This window comes from Somniosus microcephalus, chromosome 15 (genome assembly GCF_052327205.1).
Source record: "Somniosus microcephalus isolate GS21.2 chromosome 15, FLI_Smic_1.0, whole genome shotgun sequence".
Classification (NCBI taxonomy): Eukaryota; Metazoa; Chordata; class Chondrichthyes; order Squaliformes; family Somniosidae; genus Somniosus; species Somniosus microcephalus.
Window position 1 is genome coordinate 45,505,839 of NC_141001.1, and position 20,596 is coordinate 45,526,434.

Sequence of the window (20,596 nt, forward strand, 5' to 3'; positions counted from 1 at the left end):
AACGTAGTAAAACATCCCAAAGCACTTCACGAGTATTAAAAGACAAAAAAAACCAGGGATAATATTGCTTAAATATTACAGAAGAGGCTCACCATACCCTACATAAAGACAGAAAATGATGAAAGTGTGGTGTTGTTTGGAGATATTTCCAACAAAATAGTTGTGAGGAAGCTCAGCCAAAATGTTAACCTGCCTTTTCTCTTAGCTGCTGACTGGCCTGCTGAGCATTTTCAGTATTTCCTGTTTTTATTCTGCATCACTAGAATTCACATTGAAACCATTTAGATGCACAATAAAATAAAATTCTTTCTATTCCCAGAAATCCTAGTTTGTGAGTTGTCCAGTAACTTTAAAGTTTTTTGATTAAAAAAAATAGCAGCAAAGTTTGCAAAGGCTGTCAAACCTGACAGTATATTGATACAAAAAAGGCAGGTGCTGAACCAAAAATAATGTGCCAGCTTTCTCCCTTCTGCTCTTGACCATGCTGGCTTTTGATGGGTATAATGCCACAGGCAGCACTTGCCCACTGAACCACACCTTAATAATCATTCTTCCATGTGTTTGCGGGCTATTCCAGCACAATGGGCATCGCAGTCGAGATTGAACCTGTTCCATTTTCCCGCAGGAGCCACTGGATAGCGAACAGAACCCTGGCTGAATATTTTTTTTATCCCCCTAGCCCAAGATGCTGAGGTCAACTGTAGCACGCTGAGGCTAACTGTAGTATCCCAAGTGCTGCTCAGCTGTAACCAGTTAACTAACCACAGACTAGGAATCTTAAGCTAAGACCTTCTGATCCGTATGGGTTAGCAATGAACAGTGTGTTTGCATATTAGGCTGTTATTTTAACTACTGCTTTCCTGGAAACACCTGGTGGAAACTCAGGTGCAGGTGGGTCTGGTGAAGGGGTTAACCTTCCCTGAATGAACAGCAGTCACCAGTAAGTGCTGGGTGAGATTTTTCATGCTAAATATTTTGTTATACTGCACTCTGCATTTTATTTCTGAAAAGGGAAGTATTGACTTCTACAAAGATGTGCTCATTTGCTACTACGTGAAAGGCTTTTAATCTCTTCAAACCTGGGCCCATCTCTTGAAGTAGCTAATTCAAAGCAAAGGTCATCTTTGGTCCAACCATAGAATGCACAGATAAAATAAAGGTCATTTTCAAATACACTTTGATGACAGACTTGTGCATCTAAATGGTTTCAATACATAACTACTGTTTAAAAAAAGAGACCATATAATCTAAACTCAGTAACACTTTGAATCAAAACACTTCAGGGTTTATGACAGGCATCTTATAACTATAACTAAACAACCAGTGCTTACTCTGGAGAGCAGCTGAGAATACCAACAGGTGCAAATTCTTTTTAGCAGGTTGACAATAATGAGTAACAGAATCATGTTCCCATATTTCCTTGAAAACCCAATGTGGCAATATGCATTAGTCATACTGCTGCCCAGATACAAGCAAAGCTTCATTAGGAACATCCTAGATTGGCTTCCCCGAGTGTCATTAATAACTGTAACCAGAGTAGACCAAGTGAAATATCAACTGCAATTTTCCACTAAATATTTAATTGGAACAGTCTGCAACCTTCAGATTTGTGCATTAAATGTGCATCAAGATCACTGGCAGTTTTGCATCAATACACTGGGTCTCAAAAAACAAATAGGTGAACAGGTACACCACAAACAAGTATTTTTATATGAATTTCATTCTTTCTTTGCATACAATGCCCTGATGATACCATAGTGGGGATCTCAAAGCTGCGGGGAAATTAAAAGACAGTATCTAGCCTCATCAACAAAACTGCTGTGCAGTTATCAATAAGCCCCAAACTCATAATCCATAATTTAATAAAAAGGAGAAGCTATAAATGCTGGAAATCCAGTTTAAATTTGTTTTAAATGTTCACTTCCAAACCACAAAATCATAGAATCAAAACGTCAAACTAGCTCCATGGAAAAAATTAGTATGTTTGGGGATTGTACTTTACCGTCCCATCCCTAATTAAAATATTCTCAGAAATAGGTATTTTCAAGATGTGATAAGTCACCATTTGAGACAGAGAAGCTCCTCAAGCAGTTATGTGTACTCTGCATAGTCTTAATGGACCTATGATTAATACAGAACAATTTGTTTTTAAAAAGTCTTCCAAATGGTGTAACAAGCTGACTAGCTCTAAAATAAGATTTATCAGAGTTGCTATCTGCAATGCAGTCTGTACGCCAAGTCCCACATAACGGCACACAAAGCAATTACAATATTTAATACTGTACACACAGTCAACATCTTGAAACAATTTAATATTTGCTTCTGGTGAGAAGCACAGTTGATGAGGAACACTTACTTTGGAGACTCATTAAGGGGCACCGTCCGGATGTGTAGTTTCTGAATCTCGTCAATGGTTCCTATGGTTAAAGTGCTGTTGTTGGCCAAGGCCAAGCTGTAAGACAGAGCAACAAGACACAATCAGAAAACAATCACAATGGTTAAAACAATGATTAGGTGGTGAATAGCAAGAGTGCAGAGACACTTTGGTCGCTCAGAGTCACCTCTAACAAAGACTTCCTGATTTATTTATTGGGGCCTCATTATCCTCCTGAATTTTTGAGACACAAAACCTTGAGAGACATATTTTACTAATGAGCCCACTAACACTAATCAACCCCAAAGTGTAAAGTTTAACTTCAGTTTGTTATTTGTGCTGCTAATGTCTTTATTGCCATGTCATGGTTATTGCTGTACCATGCATTTAAGACCAAAATAAAAAAAGTATGGCTGTGATCTGGAATGCACTGCCTAAAAGGGTGGTGGAAGCAGATCCAATAGTAACATTCAAAAGGGAATTGGATAAGTACTTCAAGGGGAAAAAAGGCATGATGGGCCAAATGGTCTCTTTCTGTGCTGTATTTTATGATTATATGATTATAAAATCAACATGAGAAATTAGCAAGTCGAAGAGGAAGTATGAAATAAGACTGATAGTCAAAATAAGGAGAACTGGGAAGAGCTTTTATATGTACAAGAAGCAAAAGGATAATCAAAGGAGAAGTGTGACCACTTAAGAGATGAAGGGGAGGGGGGAACCTTGTACTTGAGAGTGAGGAATTGGCAGAGACAAGTATTTTGCCTCAGTTTTCACATAGCAATGGGACTGTAGGACTACCTGGATCTGGATGAGCTACTACTGGAGATAAATATTCAGAAGGAAACTATTAAAAAGTCAGTAGCGCTAAAAGTATAAACATTAGGAGGCCCAGATACCCCCAAACCGTAGGGGTAAATGGGTGCTTTTTGGATCGACAGGTTTTGGGTAGTGATGTGCCCCATGGACCTGGGCTCGGATCTCTTATTAACATTTACATAAACGATTTGAACACAAGTGCAAATGAAATTATATTAAAGTTTTTTGATGATACCAAAGGGGCATGGCAAACCTGAGTGAGAAAGCAAGAGATCACCGGTAGATTAGCAGATAGATAATAGATGCAAGAGCGTTTCACATACAAATACATACTGAGGTGTAGCGACTTATGTAGGGAAACAGCACTCAATTTGTGCACAGCACTTTTTTGGTGATGTTGGCCAAGGGAGGAACTTTGGCCAGAACATTGAGAGACCACTCTCTTTTTCAAATAGCATCATGGAATCTTAACACCCACCTGAAATACCAACCCCTCAGAACTGAGCCTCAATGCTGCACTGAAGTGTCGGTCTGGATTATGTGCTCAGGCCCTTGAACCCACAACCTTCTCAGTTCAAATGGACAAAACTGATTAGCTGTGAAACCAACAAATAAGAATATTGAGCAGACCTGAAACTTAAAAACCTGCACCTGAGACTAGAGCTGTGTGGTTGCACCTACTGGGAATGGAGTTCAGACTGACCCAATTCATTTCTTTTAGGAGTGTTGCAGTCGTTGAGATTGATTTTTTTTTAAAAATCATATCAGTTGGGCTGGATTAGAGTCGAGGCTCCAGAACTGGTAAAGCACTTTTCTACAGTGTGTGGCACAAAATCCCCCTTTTTACCCAATTTATTTACAAGATCTGCACTTGTATAGCACCTTTAAAGTACCACTATATCCTAAGGAGCTTCACAAGGGGAAAATGATAGCCAAACAGGAGTAAGTGAAGGTGATTAACAGCTTGGAGAAGATTCAAGCTGTAGGGCTTTAGAAAGACAATTTCAGGGTGTAACGCAATGTTCCCTCTAATTTTTTTTTTGGGGGGGGGGAGGGGTGCACAGCCCCTTTAACTGGCTGTGTGGCCCATTAAAATTTCCACGCATGCGCGTTTTTTTCTATTTAGAAGCTATTGAGCGACCTGCACGGGAACTCCAGACTGCTGCATGGCTGTGCAGCTTAACAGGAACATTGGTGTAATGCCCTGGTAGCTAAAGCCTCTTCCACCAGTAATAAAGCAGAGGAGAAATGGGATGCGGAGTAAGCCAGAGTTAGAGGAGCAGAGGCTGTGGACCAAGACAAAAAACTGAAGGAGATCAGAGTTAGAGTGGGATGAGGCTATGAAAAATTTTGTAAATTACAACAAGGTTTTTGATGCCAATCTGTTCCGAGGATGGGGAGCTAGTGGAGGTCAGTAGGACAAGTGTTAGTGATCAGGATATGATTCAGGCAGTGGAGTTTTGGACAAGTTTGTGTTTGTGCAGTGTGAAGCTGGGGAAGCCAGTGAGAAGAACATTGCAGAAGTCAAGATTGGAGGTGACAGAGCACGGATGAATTTTAGCAAATGCAAGATCAAATCCAAATATAATACATAGAAATCCCCATGTACAACAATTAGGTTCAATGAAATCAGAAAATTGCCTTCAGTAAAGGAATCAACCTTTTGAGTGTCTCCACCCTCCGGAGACTGTGTTAATTCACCACTAACCTATCAGGGTATCCCTCGGAGTTAAGAGGACACATGTAGTTTACTTCCTTGAGGTTAACATTCGAGAAGACCAGCTTGTGATTGCTGCTGTAAATGACCGTGGGGCGGTCAGAACAGGCAAAGACATTTGTGGTGGACAAAGATCTGAAGGTTCGCAGCACTGTTGGCTGGGTTCCCAGTGTGACTTTCTTACGGTCACTCAGCAAACCTAATTAAAAATACAAGATAAAAACATTAGTTTTTTGCCATCAGTAACATATATAATTAGAATTAATTTTATTATTTTTTCCCTGTTCCAATTTTCTCCCCTCTCCTTAAGGACACGGCTCATGTTGGGGTACAGTTCCAAAGGCATCCGCTACCCTCTGGTACCTTACACAAATGACCGTTCTGCATAGGTGAACCAAGACAGAGTGCTTGCAGGCTATTTGACCAAGTGGGATCATGGCTGAGCCTGATCATGTCTACACACAAGCACTTTTCAGCAGAGGTCCCTGGATAGTGATCAGAAGCAGGAAACCTGGGCAATTTTTCTCCTCACTAGCCCATGGACAGACACTTAATTTAGCATCTTTAATGTTACCCCAGCTCAGTTCAGCTAATTCAGCAGAGATCAGAAATAAAACCGGAAACTGTATCAGTCAGTTCCACACTTAGTGCATTCAACCATTGAGTTCTTTACTTTTTTACTGCAATTTTATTTGTTTTAATAGTTTCTGTGGTTTAGACTCAAGGGAGAGGGAGGTCACTGGTAGGAATAGAACAGTTCAACTTTTGGCATGCAAAGTCAGCATCAAGCATTTCTGAATCAGATCTCCCAACTGTCTCAACAATGTATCTTAACTGCCAATCTCAAGAGCATCCTCTATTGCACCAGTGTGACAGTTACATTTCTTATGTCAGCTCTCTATGACCCAGTGACATGGTGAACTTTGTTTAGCTTTTTTTTGCTGGGTTCAGATCTACCCAAACTCAGATTCTGCACCATCATAGCTGGCAACCATCTTAATGCCTTTGGGCTGCATTTAAATGCAAATCGCAGAGATAAACATACAGTATGCTTTCAGATTCTTAGAAATGTGTTACATGACATGACAAACAGATATATTGATACAAATAGTGTAGGAAATGTAACTGGCAACAGAACTACAATGCTGATAACAGTTAAAGGCAGCCAAGGGAAACCAAATTACAAAAATTGGTCCTGGTAATTAAAGACAATAATAAGACAATTGTACATCCCCAACTTCTTTCGCCCCACCATTGCTGGCTGTGCCTTCAGCTGTCTCGGCCCTAATCTGGCCTTCTCTCCCTAAACCTCTCTCCTCCTTGAAGATGCTCCTTAAAACCTACCCTTTGAAGGCCTATGTGTGAATAGCCTTTTGTTTTAACCCCTTTCTAAGCACAGCGGTTTTTGTTATGCAGCAGCTACAACACAACTCTCCCACTTTCATATCAACAACCATAATCATCAGCATAATTGGGTTTGTCTGTTTCTGGGTACTTGTTTTAGCCCCATGGCTGTAGTACATCTGGTCGACACTCCCCACTCACAGCTCTCTTTCTCTTCCCACCCCTCCCCCCGTTCCCACCCCCCCCCCCGCCAAAACCCATGAGCCGCTTTCCTGGCATGCCCCCATACAGCATTCCTTTGGAAGTACTGAGTACTGTCCAGCCATCTGGTTTCTCTTTTCCACCCCCACACGTAAAGCCCTGCGATCACCATTGCTAGTGGGCGGTTAGAATTGGAGTGTGGCAAGTTCACAGTTTCTATTATAAATGAGGACATAGGAATTTTTAATGGAATTATAATAAGGACAGAGTGTATGACTTTAAATTGGGGACTGAGTAACTTCTCTGTGCAATGGTCCAACTGTCCTCTGGTCTCTAGCCTTGTTTCAACTGGAGACTACTCATGGTGTGTGCTACGCATTGAAGATCGATTAGTATGTAAAATCTAAATTTTCACAGGGGCTGTGGAATTCCATCCCCCAGGCACTGGCAAAAATCCCAGAATACTATATAATAAAAATGGAATTGAGCTATGCAGTTACTGTAAATCAGTGTTCTTGATGTTATGCCCTACATGACACATACCTCTATTGTTGTAAAATAACGTATTCTTTGAGTCACTGTGAATAATGTCACTGGAGATCGATTTTAAAAATGTGCGTCAGCATGTCTGATATCGCACTCCAAATGTCACACTTTATTGCAGGCACAAAACAAACTTTGTAAGTTGGTTACTTAATGCTAGGTGATAGTAATTTGGATCCAAAACTCTTAATTTGTAAGGTCCCTGACTGAACAAGAATTAAACTCTGAATAACCGGAGTTTCTGTTTACTTAACAGTAGTTAGACTTGGTTGCCTTTAAAAGGGACACAGCTCCCTTATATTCTGCATTACATGGTGTAACACTCTTGTCCTGATCAAACACTACATCGCATGGCTTACTGCAAGCAATGCCATGGAAAATCCACTAGTAATATATTGAAAACACTCAAAATCCTGCTCGTTGGTAAAAAGATAGGTCACAGATTCTTTGTCCCAGTGTAGTGATACAATCTCTTACAATTGAAGGAATTTTAGAACAACTTGAATTTATATAGTGCCTAACGTAGTAAAATGTCCTAAGGTGTTTCACAGGCGCATAATCAGACAAAATTGATACCGAGCCAAAGAAGGAGACATTAGGACAGGTGACCAAAAGCTTTGTTTAAGGGTAGGTTTTAAGGAGCATCTTCAAGGAGGCAGAGAGGTTTAGGGAGAGAAGGCCAGAGCTTAGGGCCAAGACAGCTGTAGGCACGGCTGCCAATGGTGGGGCAAAAGAAATTGGGGATGCACAATTGTCTTATATTATTGTCTTTAATCACCAGGGCCAATTTTTGTAATTTGGTTTCTCTTGGCTGCCTTTAACTGTTATCAGCATTGTACAGGAAACTTTGGTTTATCCGGAGGTTGTATGTCCGGAATACTCGATCTAACGGCAAAAATCAGGAGCCGTTTTCTATAAGGTTTTTTTTAGTTCTCGTTCTTTTTTTCCCCCCCAGTCAGGCACTGCAAGGTCTGTAGCTATAGCAACAGCTTCAGCTAGAGACGCTTGCAGCTGCAGCCGACTCTTTAGAAGCTGTTGCTAAGCAACAGTGTTTGTTGTCAGATACGGAGATGAAAACCTCCGTATGCTTCAACATTAACTTTGTATGTCTGGCAGTTTTGATAGATCGGCAACACGCCGGTCCCATCAGTGCCGGATATCACAAAGTTTCCTGTAGTTCTGTTGCCAGTTACATTTCCTACACTATCTGTATCAATATATCTATATCTATCATGTGAGTGCTTTGGCGGAAAACTGGTACAACAGGTGGGTGGCTGGGAAACAGGTTTGCGATCGCAGGCCTTGCCTGGCAAGTGGGCGGTAGCAATTGGAGCGGTAATCACAGGGGCCAGCTGTGAGAGAAGCGCCCAGAGTCAAGTGACTGGGCTACTGACAGGTCCACCAGGGCCACTGGATACCATTCATGAAGAGTAGCAGAAGGTGTTACATCAGAGAGATGGGATTTAGCTTGTAGTCAGTCATGGGGGTGCTGTCAGGGGCAAAAGAAAACCTTCTAAAAAGCTCGATTTTTATTTACAAACTACTAAACAAACCTGGTATACCTACCTAGACCAACATGGCTGTTGTCTGAGACAAAGTTAGTGCATTCCACAATGTCACTCAATGAATAAAGCCAGACTGTATGAATAGAATATGCAGGTTGTTCAACCTTTTTGTGATATATGCTGTCAAAATACCATTTGGCTGATGTTTTAACAGCTAACATTGTGTGATATTAGACAGTGGAAAAACCATTTACAGCTCCATTTACAGACAAGAAGTACTGCAGGTAAATGCTGACACTTTCATTAAGTTTTTATCCATAGGCAGAGCCTGATATGGAACTTTTCAATGCATTTTGAAATGTAATGTTGCAATCCAGTGAAGCAAAAGCTGAGTCTACTTGCATCAGCATGTCAAGCACCATTTACTGATGGATTGCCTTTCAATGTTCCCTCCACATAGAATCATACAGCATGGACGGAGGCCCTTTGGCCCATTGTGCCTGTATCGGTTTTTGACAGAGCTATCCAATTAGTCCCACACCCCCCTGCACTTTCCCCATAGCCCTGAAAATTTTGTCTATGTCTTCCTGAAGTCTGTTATTATCCTCCTCACTGTTTACTACATTTCCGAGTCATCTGCAAACTTTGAAGTTATGCCCTATATACCCAAGTCCAGGCCATTCATATATAACAAAAAGAGTAGTGGTCCCAACACCGACCCCTGGGGAACACCATTCCCTCCAGTCTGAAAAATAACACCACTACTCTCTGCTTTCTGTCCCGTAGCCAATTTCATATCCACGCAGCCACTGCCTCTTTAATCCCATGGGCTTCAATTTTTCGAACAAGTCTTGCAAGTAAAAAAAGCTCTTCATGTTGGCACAAGATTTCACTCCTTGCTGCCTGAAATCAGGAACCTACCATATAACGAAACCACAAATATAAACTTAAATCCTTTCTTAAAATGACATATTTATTTTTAAAGCAATTTTAATGCAGTATGACTATCTATAAAGGCAATGTCACTATGATGTTATATCCTGATGTAAAGATGTCAAACCCTATCCAGTAAATAATCAGCTAAAGGTCAGGACATTAAATGATACCTTTCTACTGTTACCAGACAACACACATAGCTGTGCAGTCACATTTGCCGGTGTATGGAGCTATTATTACTATACCTGTTTCTATTTCAAGTCCGAAGTAAAAGAGAGCACCATCACCCAGTGCGCACAGCAGGTAATGGCTGCCTTCAAATGTCGTCATCAAGATGGACCGTGGAATGATCTCTGCAAAAATAGGAACAGCAGGAAATTGAGTAGGAAGTTACACTTCAGAGACAACCAACAGTAAACTAGGACTAGTTATAATTACACCAAACAGAAAAAAATACATAATATCGACATTAAACCATGCTAAAACATTGTGTTTTTTTTTAAGACTTCAACGTACAGATCACAGACCCCCTTCAAAGTCTGCATTTTGTTAGCTACTTATTTTTGGTTCATTTCAATTTTGCAACAGTGACATTCTGTGCATATATGAACATGAAAGAATGCAGATTAACAGTATAGTGGAGACATTATTACCAGAGTTCTGGAATAGAAAGACAGTATTCTCATTCCCAGTATATTTCGCTCACCTTTTTGTGCAAAGGTCAAGCCAAAAATACAAAGTTTTATTTTGACTGTTGTCAAAGTCAGAAATCTAAGAATAAAACTTCACTCTGTGATCTAACACAGTAAAAGATTTTATCCACAATGAAGATACATTATAGCTGTAATTAATTTTAAACATAGGCACTTTAAGGACTGTGTACCGCTCTCACAGGAAACCTTGTACTTCTCAAGCATGAAACTATGGTCATCACGCACTCCGTAAAACGCAATGATGGGTGCTTGAAATTTTCTGAACAGTAGATGATCTCTTATGGCTTTGTTCATGGTGAGTCAGAAGTTATGCTGTTGTCTTCCTAGCTCACATTTTCTCACAATTAGGTACAAGAATCAGCACGTGATTAAAACAAATACTTGTACTCAGCCACAGAGATGGTTTCATCAAGACAAGCCCAATGTTGCCAGATACAATGCTAAGTTGACAAAAAGTCAGGTATAATATAAATCTGTAATGCACAAAAGCCAGATTACTAGTCTTTATTTTAAACAAGAGTTTTTCCAAACCATAACTTTAAATATTAATATTTTCCCTTGATTTCTTCATGGTATGTTATAAAATACAACAATTGGAGGAATTATAATTCCTTTCAAGGTGTCCTTACCTACAATAACAAATGGGTAATGTGTTTAGAATGAGAGTTTTTAAAATGGTGAGGATCATAAAATATTAAAGAAACCCAAGTAAAACTTCAATAAATTCAAGTGTTGAAAGTTACGCTGCCTCTCTCTTACCTCCTCCGAGCATCTCTTTATGCAGGGTTTCAAATGATGGTAGTTTGAGGATCCGAGCCGAAATATCTGTCCAAAGCCCCACAGAGCATAGGGGCGACATACTGCTGCCCTCAGCCAGTGGAGTGATATCCAGGCAGGCCACTTCATGCTCCATCTCTATAAAGCTGGTGGAATTTTAAAAACGTAGTTGGTCAATTTCCACTGTTGTTCGTAAAAGACTGCTCCGAACTCAAGATATATAGTCAGAAATAGGAAAGTTTTTTAATTGTTAAGATAAATAGTATGGGTTTAGGGTGTTTTTTTGTCAAGTTAAGAAGTCTCCTTCCATGTCAGGAATCCATGTCTTCCCTCAGTAAATCTACCTTCTCCGACACTACCACAAGTCGTCTGTGAAACTTCAAATTAGAAAGCTAAGCAGACCACCCAACCTGTCCATATGCGGAACAGTGGCCTTGAATGCTACGCCGCTCACTTTTCTTTTAAATTGTTTAAATACTTTATTAAAGCATATTATAAAGTTCTGCTTTCTTCTTTGAAGCTGCATGTTTAAGGTCAATGCAATTGTCCATCTGATGTTAGGAAGTAAAAAGTCATGAATGTTACTGGGTTTGGCGGATGGGGTGGAATTGGGCTGTGCAGAGGGAAACTGGCTTTAACTCACTCTTCGAATGATGCAATAAACAGACTTTCATTCTAAGTGATCTATAGAAGTTTACCCAGTTCCACTGTAGTCACTAAGTCTAAGCTCTTGATCAGAAAGTCACAAGTTCAAGCTCCACTCCAAGCCTTGAGCACACAATTTAAGCCAACATCTCAGTGTATTACTGAGGACATGCTGCACTCTCACTTTCAGATGAGACATTAAACCAGGGCCCTATCTGCCCTTGACATCCTTTGTGACTGTGACAAAGGTAAACTATCCCTCCTCGTCCTTCTTGACTTGTCTGCAGCCTTTGACACGGTTGACCACTCCATCCTCCTCCAATGCCTCTCCACCGTCGTCCAGCTGGGAGGGACTGCACTCGCCTGGTTCCATTCTTATCTATCTAATCATAGCCAGAGAATCACCTTCAATGACTTCTCTTCCCACTCCCACATCGTTACCTCTGGTGTCCCCCCAAGGATCTATCTTTGGTCCCCTTGGCGACATCATCCGAAAACACAGCGTCAGTTTCCACATGTACGCTGACGACACCCAGCTCTACCTCACTACCCTTGACCCCTCCGCGGTCTCTAAATTGTCAGACTGCTTGTCCGACATACAGTTCTGGATGAGCAGAACTTTTCTTCAATTAAATATTGGGAAGACCGAAGCCATTGTTTTCGGTCCCCGCCACAAACTCCGTTCCCTAGCCACTGACTCCACCCCTCTCCCTAATATCTGTCTGAGGCTGAACCACACTGTTCGCAACCTTGGAGTCATATTTGACCCTGAAACGAGCTTCTGACCACATATCCGCAGCATAACTAAGACCGCCTATTTCCACTTCCGTAACATCGCCCGTCTCCGCCCTTGCCTCAGCTCATCCACTGCTGAAACTCTCATCCATGCCTTTATTAAGTCTAGATTTGACTATTCCAACGCACTCCTGGCTGGCCTTCCACATTCTACCCTACGTAAACTTGAGGTCATCCAAAATTTGGCTGCCCGTGTCCTAACTTGCACCAAGTCCCGTTCACCCATCACCCCTGTGCTCGCTGACCTACATTGGCTCCCGGTTAAGCAACGCCTCGATTTCAAAATTCTCATCCTGGTTTTCAAATCTCTCCATGGCCTCGCCCCTTCCTATCTCTGTAATCTCCTTCAGCATCCCCCCATCCCACCCCACAGATATCTGCGCTCCTCTAATTCTGCCCTTGAGCATCCCTGATTATAGTCGCTCAACCATTGGTGGCCGTGCCTTCCGTTGCCTCGGCCCTATGCTCTGAAATTCCCTCCCTAAACTTCTCCACCTCTCTATCCTCCTTTAAGACGCTCCTTAAAACCTACCTCTTTGACCAAGCTTTTGGTCACCTGCCCTAATTTCTCCTTATGTGGCTCGGTGTCAAATTTTTTGGCTTTTAATACTCCTGTGAGGCGCCTTGGGACGTTTTACTACGTTAAAGGCACTAAATAAATACAAGTTGTTGTTGTTGTACATGTAAAAGATCCGATAACACTACTTGAAGAAAAGAAAGGGAGTTTCCAAAATGTCCTGGACAATATTTATCACTCAATCAACTCCAAATCAGATTAGTTGGTCATTTATTCTCAGTGTGTTTGTGGAACCTTGCTGTGAGAAAATTGGCCGCCACGTTTGCCTAGTGACTAAACTTCGCAAGTAATTAATTGGCTGTAAAGTGCTTTAGGACATCCTGAGGCCGTGAAAGGCGCTATATAAATGCAAAATCTCTCTTTCTTTAATGTGTATAGGCCACAGCATAAAACTGCCACCCCTCCAATTTGTCACTAATTGACAATTTTAAATTGAGGGGTCACAGGATGGCTGGTGTGAAATGGAGAAGGAAGTCAAAGGTCACCATTACAATTGGTTGATTACCTGATTTGTTTGAGTTCTTTCGGGTGGATCTCCAGGTAATACAACACACGACCCACTGCCACCACCACCTGACTGTTATTACAGGATGCGACACTGATATTCTTTCCATTTGGTTCCTTCCACTCACTAACCAGTGACTTGGGCTCTTGGCTGACCAGTCGCACCGAACCAGACGTTATCTGCATAGCGTAACAGTTATTAGCACTTGGAAGGCACTAAACTCTACATAAATGTTACAACTGACTCTTGGCATTGAACAATGAATTGTACATAGGGGATACAAGCTGACTACTCAGTCTCAGACAGATTAAAACTACCATGTAAAATACACAAGAATTTTGAGGAGGAGGAAAGGGCCAAAAGACCCAAATTTGGACACAAATTACTGAAGTATCGGAGTTGAGTAACATTTACATAATGCGGGGCTTTAATTTCCCAAGCATTCAATGGTCCAATGGTGAACCCTCGAGCATTGAGTACAGGTCAAGTGAAAGATTTGTAGACATTATAAATTGCTGTTTTCTAACACTGCATTTAAATTAGGAGATTAGAAGTAATTGCATACTTGATTTAGTCTTTAGTAATGACCCTGATGTAGTATCAAACCTCTGTGGGAAAACACCTGGGCAACAGTGGCACAACATTAGATTCAACGTGATCAGTCATACAAAATTGCCAAAAATGTAATGCTTTCAAGAGGGTTAAATTTGCAAAAATGGCAGAGGATTTAAATCAGGCCAATTGGGCAACCCTATTAGGTGAGGTTAGTGATAATACAAATGGAAAATTAAATATCTTTCAAACCAATCTAATGCAAAAGGAAGCCACCTTGACCAGGCCTTGCGGCATGCAGGCACTGACTGCTTCTTTATGAGTGTTTCTGAATGGAGCTGAACATTGTACAATTATCAGTAAACAGCTGCACTCCTGATCCTTATGATAGAGACGGTCATGAGAAGATGAAGCAGCTGAAGATAATTGGGCCGAGGTAGCATCCCTGAGGAACTCCTGCAGCGATGTCCTGGGACTGAGATGATTGGTCTCCAACAACCACAACCATTTTCCTTTTTGTGCTCAGTATGACTCTGGCCATTGGAAAGCTTTCCCCCTATCACAATTGACCTGAGTTTTACTAGGACTCCTTGGTGCCACACATTGGTCAAATGCTGCCTTGATGTCAAGGGCAGTCATTCCTGCCTTATTGCTGGAATTCAGGTCTTATATCCATGTTTGGACCAAGGCTGTAATGAGGTGTGTAGCCGAGTAATCTTGGTGGAAAAACAAACTGAGCATCAGTGAGCACATTATTGGTGACTTAGTGCCACTTGATAGCGTTGTTGACCATTCCTCCCATCACTTTGCTGATCATTGGGAGTAGGCTGATAGGGCAGTCATTGGCTGGTTTAGATTTGTCCTGCTTTTTCTGACAGGGCATACCTGGACAATTTTCCACATCATTTTCCCTTTTTACAGGAAGCACCACACATATTCAGAGAAGGTTTTATCCAAACTAGTACTACAGGATTAGCAATAAATAAATTAGAATAAGGCAGATAGGTGTTATGGAATGGTCATTATGCAGTACCCTCTGGTTACATAAAACCTTCAGGCACAGGATTTCAAACTGGGGTCCTATGGGGTCATGTGGCATTAGATTTCTATGTTTGACTGTATTTGGTTACTACTTCTTCTTTCTTAGGCAGTCCCTCGGAACCGAGGAGGACATGTTTCCACCTTAAAAATGCGTTCTCAGGTGACTGATGAGTCCAATGCGGGACCTACAGTCTCTGTCACAGGTGGGGCAGACAGTGGTTGAAGGGACGGGTGGGTGGGGTGCTTGGGTTGATGTGCGCTCCTTGCGCTTGCTCCCAGCGAAGAGACTCGAGGTATTCGGTGCCTTCCCGGATGCTTCTCCTCCATTTTGTGCGGTCTTGGGCCAGGGATTCCCAGGTGTCAGTGGGGATGTTGCACTTTTTCCAAGGAGGCTTTGAGGCTGTCCTTGAAGCATTTCCTCTGCCCACCTGGGGCTCGCTTGCTGTGTCGGAGCTCCAAGTAGAGCGCTTGTTTTGGGAGTCTCATATCGGGCATGCAGACGATGTGACCCGTCCATCGGAGCTGACTGAGCGTGGTCAAAGCTTCGATGCTGGGGATGTTGGCCTGAGCGAGAACACGGACGTTGGTGCACCTACCCTGCCAATGGATTTTCAGGATCTTGTGGAGGCAGCGTTGGTGGTACCTCTCCAGTGCTTTGAGGTGCCTGCTGTACATGGTCCATGTCTCTGAGGCATACAGGAGGGCGGGTATTACTACTGCTCTGTAGACCATGAGCTTGGTGCCGGGTTTGAGGTCCTGGTCTTCAAACACACTCTTCCTCATGCGACACTGGCACACTGAAGGCGGTGTTGGACTTCGTCATCGACGTCTGCCCTTGTTGACAGTAGGCTCCCGAGGTATGGAAAGTGGTCCACCTTGTCCAAGGCCTTGTCGTGGATTTTGATAATCGGGGGGGCAGTACTGTGTTGCGGGGGCAGGTTGGTGGAGGACCGTTGTCTTACAGATGTTTAGTGTAAGGCCCATGCTCTCGTACGCTTCGGTGAAGCTGTTAACGATGGTTTGGAGTTCGACCTCCGAGTGTGCGCAGATGCAAGCGTCGTCTGCATACCGTAATTCGACCTCAGAGGATGGGACGACCTTGGATCTGGACTGGAGGCGACGGAGGTTGAACAGTTTCTTGTTTATTCTGTAAATTAGCTCCACTCCAGTGGGGAGCTTACTGAGGATGAGATGGAGCATTGCCGCAAGGAAGATCGAGAGGAGCGTTGATGCGATGACACAGCCTTGTTTGACCCCGGTCCGTACTTATTACCATATTCTGTTGCTATATATTAATTTTAAAAATTTAAAAGTCTGCAATGACAGCACGGAAATGGCAGAGACTCTGAACAAATATTTTGTATCTGTCTTCACGGTAGAAGACACTAACAACATCCCAATAATGAATAATCAAGGGGCCACAGGGAGGGGGGGAACTAAAGACAATCACTATCACCAAGGAAAAAGTACTTGGTAAAATAATGGGACTAAAAGACGACAAGTCCCCTGGACCGGATGGCCTGCATTCCAGGGTCTTAAAAGAAGTGGCTGCAGAGATAGTGGATGCATTGGTTGCAATATACCAAAATTCCCTGGACTCTGGAGGTCCCAGCGGATTGGAAAACCACAAATGTAACACCCCTATTTAAGAGAGGGAGACAGAAAGCAGGAAACTATAGACCAGTTAGCCTAACATCTGTTGTTGGGAAAATGCTGGAGTCCTTCATTAAGGAAGCAGTAGCAGGGCATTTGGAAAATTATAATGCAGTCAAGCAGAGTCAGCATGGTTTTATGAAAGGGAAATCATGTTTAACAAATTTGCTGGAGTTCTTTGAGGATGTAACGAGCAGGGTAGATAAAGGTGAGCCAGTGGATGTGGTGTATTTGGATTTCCAGAAGGCATTCGATAAGGTGCCACATAAAAGGTTACTGCATAAGATAAGAGCTCACGGAGTTGGGGGTAATATATTAGCATGGATAGAGAATTGGCTAACTAACAGAAAGTAGAGAGTCGGGATAAATGGGTAATTTTCCGGTTGGCAAACGGTAACTAGTGGGGTGCCACAGGGATCGGTGCTGGGGCCCCAACTATTTACAATCTACATTAATGACTTGGATGAAGGGACCGAGTGTAATGTAGCCAAGTTTGCGGATGATACAAAGATGGGTGGGAAAGCAAGTTGTGCAGAGGACTCAAAGAACCTGCAAAGGGATATAGATAGGCTAAGTGAGTGGGCAAACATTTGGCAGATGGAGTATAATGTGGGAAAGTGCAAGGTTATCCACTTTGGCAGGAAAAATAAAAAAGCAAATTATTTTTTAAATAGAGAGAGATTACAAAATGCTACAGTTCAGAGGGACCTGGGGGTCTTTGTGCATGAAACACAAAAAGTTAGCGTGCAGGTGCAGCAAGTAATCAAAAAGGCAAATGGAATGTTGGCCTTTATTTCAAGGGGGTTGGAGTATAAAAGCAGGGAAGGCCTGCTACAACTGTACAGGGTATTGGTGAGACCACACCTTGAGTACTGCGTACAGTTTTGGTCTCCTTATTTAAGGAAGGTTATACTTACATTCGAGGCAGTTCAGAGACAATTCACGAGGTTAATTCCAGAGATGAGGGGGGTTGACTTATGAGGAAAGGTTGAGCCTATACTCATTAGAATTTAGAAGAATAAGAGGTGATCTTATTGAAACATATGATACTGAGGGGGCTCGACAAGGCAGATGCAGAGATGATGTTTCCCCTCGTGGGGAAACCTAGAACTCGGGGGCATAGTTTCAGAATGAAGGGTCGCCCTTTTAGAACTGAGATGAGGAAGAATTTCTTCTCTCAGAGGGTCGTAAATCTGTGGAATTCTCTACCCCAGAGAGCCGTGGAGGCTGGGTCACTAAATACATTTAAACTGGAGATAGACAGATTTTTGCAAGATAAGGGAGTGAAGGGTTATGGGGAGCGGGCAGGGAAGTGGGTTTGAGCCCAAGATCAGCCATGATCTTATTGAATGGCGGAGCAGGCTTGAGGGAGCCAAGTGGCCTATTCCTGCTCCTATTTCTTATGTTCTTATGTTTCCTTTGGGTAACTAATACTGCCCATGAGAAGTTAGGAGAGGGTTCCCCAGATTTATAGGATCCTGAGGTAAAACATGTTTGCACATGACAAATAAATGTTACACCCAGAGCGCCTCTCACCTGAATGAGCTGCTGACGGGCCACATTCCCACAGTAGAAGGTTTGTTGGTCGTCAACAAATCCTGGCATTTCAGTCTCCTCCACCTCCTCCCCATTAAGCATCAGCACACTGCAGTGACAACACACATCAGTTAGTAAAAATTCAGTCAGCTTCATCAGTTAAATTTCCCCCTCCAAGTCCTCTCCCTTTTGGCTACTCCAATACTCTCAGATTCCTGGGTAGATTGGGGCCCACTTAAGTGGAGTCCTCTGTTCAAAGAGACTACTAGATCAGCAAGTTATGACTCAGGAGAGTGATAATGAGGGTGAGGAAGATGCAGACTAGGAAACCTCCTGCCCCAGTTGAAAACCAAATACTTAATCACTGATCATATAAATCTAATGAGAATGCAAGACATCAGTAGAAAAAAACTTATTTTTACCAAACATGCTCCAACTCATTCACTGCCTAGCTCCGTGCTTATACAAAATAAAAACAGAAAATGCACAGGAGGTCAGGCAGCATTTGTGGACAGAGAAACAGAGTTAACGTTTCAGGTTGATGACCCTTTGTCAGAACTGGAAAAAGCTGGAGATGGAACAGGTTTTTAAGCAAGTGTAGGGGCAGGGAAAGGGGGGGGGGGGGGAAGGAAAGAACAAAAGGGAAGGTCTGTGATAGGATGGAAGGCAGGAGAGATTAAGAGACAAAAGGGATGATGGTGCAAGGCAAAAGGAGATGGGAATGGGACAAGTAAAGAAACAAAAGATGGCTCTAGATGAAGTGTAAATGGCAATGGCAGAATGATCGACAGCTGCCATGTGAGAGAGAAAAAAACAAAATGGAAAAAAGAGATAGGGGCAGAGATTATGGTCTGAAATTGTTAAACTCGATGTTGAGTCCAGAAGGCTGTAAAGTGCCTAATCGAAAGATGAGGTGCTGTTCCTCGAGCTTACGTTGAGCTTCATTGGAACAGTGCAAGAGGCCGAGGACAGGGTTCAACTCCAAAGTGGCACAGCTTTCCTCACAGAAACATTCACAATGAAACCTCTCATTCTAAACTCGTTACAAAATAAACTAGTCACTTTTCCAACTAACCACAGGCACAAGTTTGTATTTGATAATGCCAGAAATATGAAAGCAGAAGAAAATGTCCAAAATAAGAAAATAAAGCAGTTATGAAACAGCTCCTTACCGAGTCTGTCCAACAAATGAGAGTACCAACATATCATCAGTATCACGAGTGGAATCGGAACGCAGTGGCCACAGACCTGAGAAGGGACAGAACAATCGGGAGGTGAAAGATTTACATTGTAAAGTACCATATCATGTGTTTCATAAACATCTCAAAGCGCTTCACAAATAATCAAGGCAAACCAGAGCAGCTGTTGTGCACAGAACAAAATCCCACAAACAGCAGTGAGATAAATGATTATTTAATCTGTTTTTTGGTGCTTTTCGTTGAGACAGGAATGTTGAGCAAGACAGGAGGAGAGCACCTTGCTCATCTTGAAATAGTACCACCGGATCTTTAATACCACCTGAATAACCAAAACAGGCAGACCGGGCTGCGATTCAGCGTCCAATCTGAAGGACAGCACCTCCAATAATGCCGCACTCCCTCAGTGATTCCTAGCACCATCAAAAAAGTACCATTGTGCAATATTACGGAGTCAGGAAAACAAGAGGGCACAAATTCCTTTTTCCTAATTTTCTCCCTTTCTCTCAAGTAATTGACTCTAGCTGGTGCACAGTTTCAAATGGCCTCTGATACCTCAACAAGTGCCCATTCTTCATGTGTGAGCTTAGACAGTGAGTGACACCCTTACAACTGGTTGTAGGAATAACAAATTTGGAAGTTATCTAACTTTGGGGATGTACACTGCAAAATCTTAAAAAAATTAACTTCTACCAAGAGTTTTCCACCAGCTGGTCACTGAAGTTAATCAGATCCTTAGAACTTTCCTATTTAATCAATTAAAGACCTCACACACCACCCTCCCACCTCACTAGTGCTTAGAGGGTAAGTGCACCGTGTGTTGTGGTATTACGCCAAACAGACCAAAGGATCACACCCATCTAAGATCCCTGAAATTTGCTGGATGAGCTGGTCTCAGCCATGGCAGCAGTTGGGCCGAAAAGATTGGCCTCAATGCACTTGGAATAGTGACAGAAAGAAACAGCCAGAGTGTCTTGATCCAGACTGATCATTCACAAAAAATGGTTGTTTAAACAAGCAGAGGACTGCTAAGCGCTTGTGGAGCTACACCCCAACCAGAGTCTGCACCTTCCAAAAAGGGAAGAAAAAAAATTACTTCAGAGTTTATCAGTTACATCCATGCCTTGGATACAATTAAAATCCACAAGATTAATTAAGATGTCAGAG

The 20,596-nt window shown here is 42.3% G+C and overlaps 1 protein-coding gene across 1 annotated transcript in view; it reads right to left on the reverse strand.

The window, feature by feature from the left end:
- Nucleotides 1-20,596, reverse strand: part of ddb1 (damage-specific DNA binding protein 1) — a 95,241-nt gene that overhangs the window by 44,186 nt on the left and 30,459 nt on the right. The window contains exons 11-17 of the mRNA XM_086007727.1: nucleotides 19,406-19,481; nucleotides 18,234-18,342; nucleotides 13,452-13,630; nucleotides 10,912-11,075; nucleotides 9,685-9,792; nucleotides 4,902-5,109; nucleotides 2,357-2,452 (exon numbers count right to left, since the gene is read on the reverse strand). Of these exons, the coding sequence (XP_085863853.1) occupies nucleotides 2,357-2,452; nucleotides 4,902-5,109; nucleotides 9,685-9,792; nucleotides 10,912-11,075; nucleotides 13,452-13,630; nucleotides 18,234-18,342; nucleotides 19,406-19,481 (940 nt within the window). The remainder of the gene's footprint in view (nucleotides 1-2,356; nucleotides 2,453-4,901; nucleotides 5,110-9,684; nucleotides 9,793-10,911; nucleotides 11,076-13,451; nucleotides 13,631-18,233; nucleotides 18,343-19,405; nucleotides 19,482-20,596) is intronic.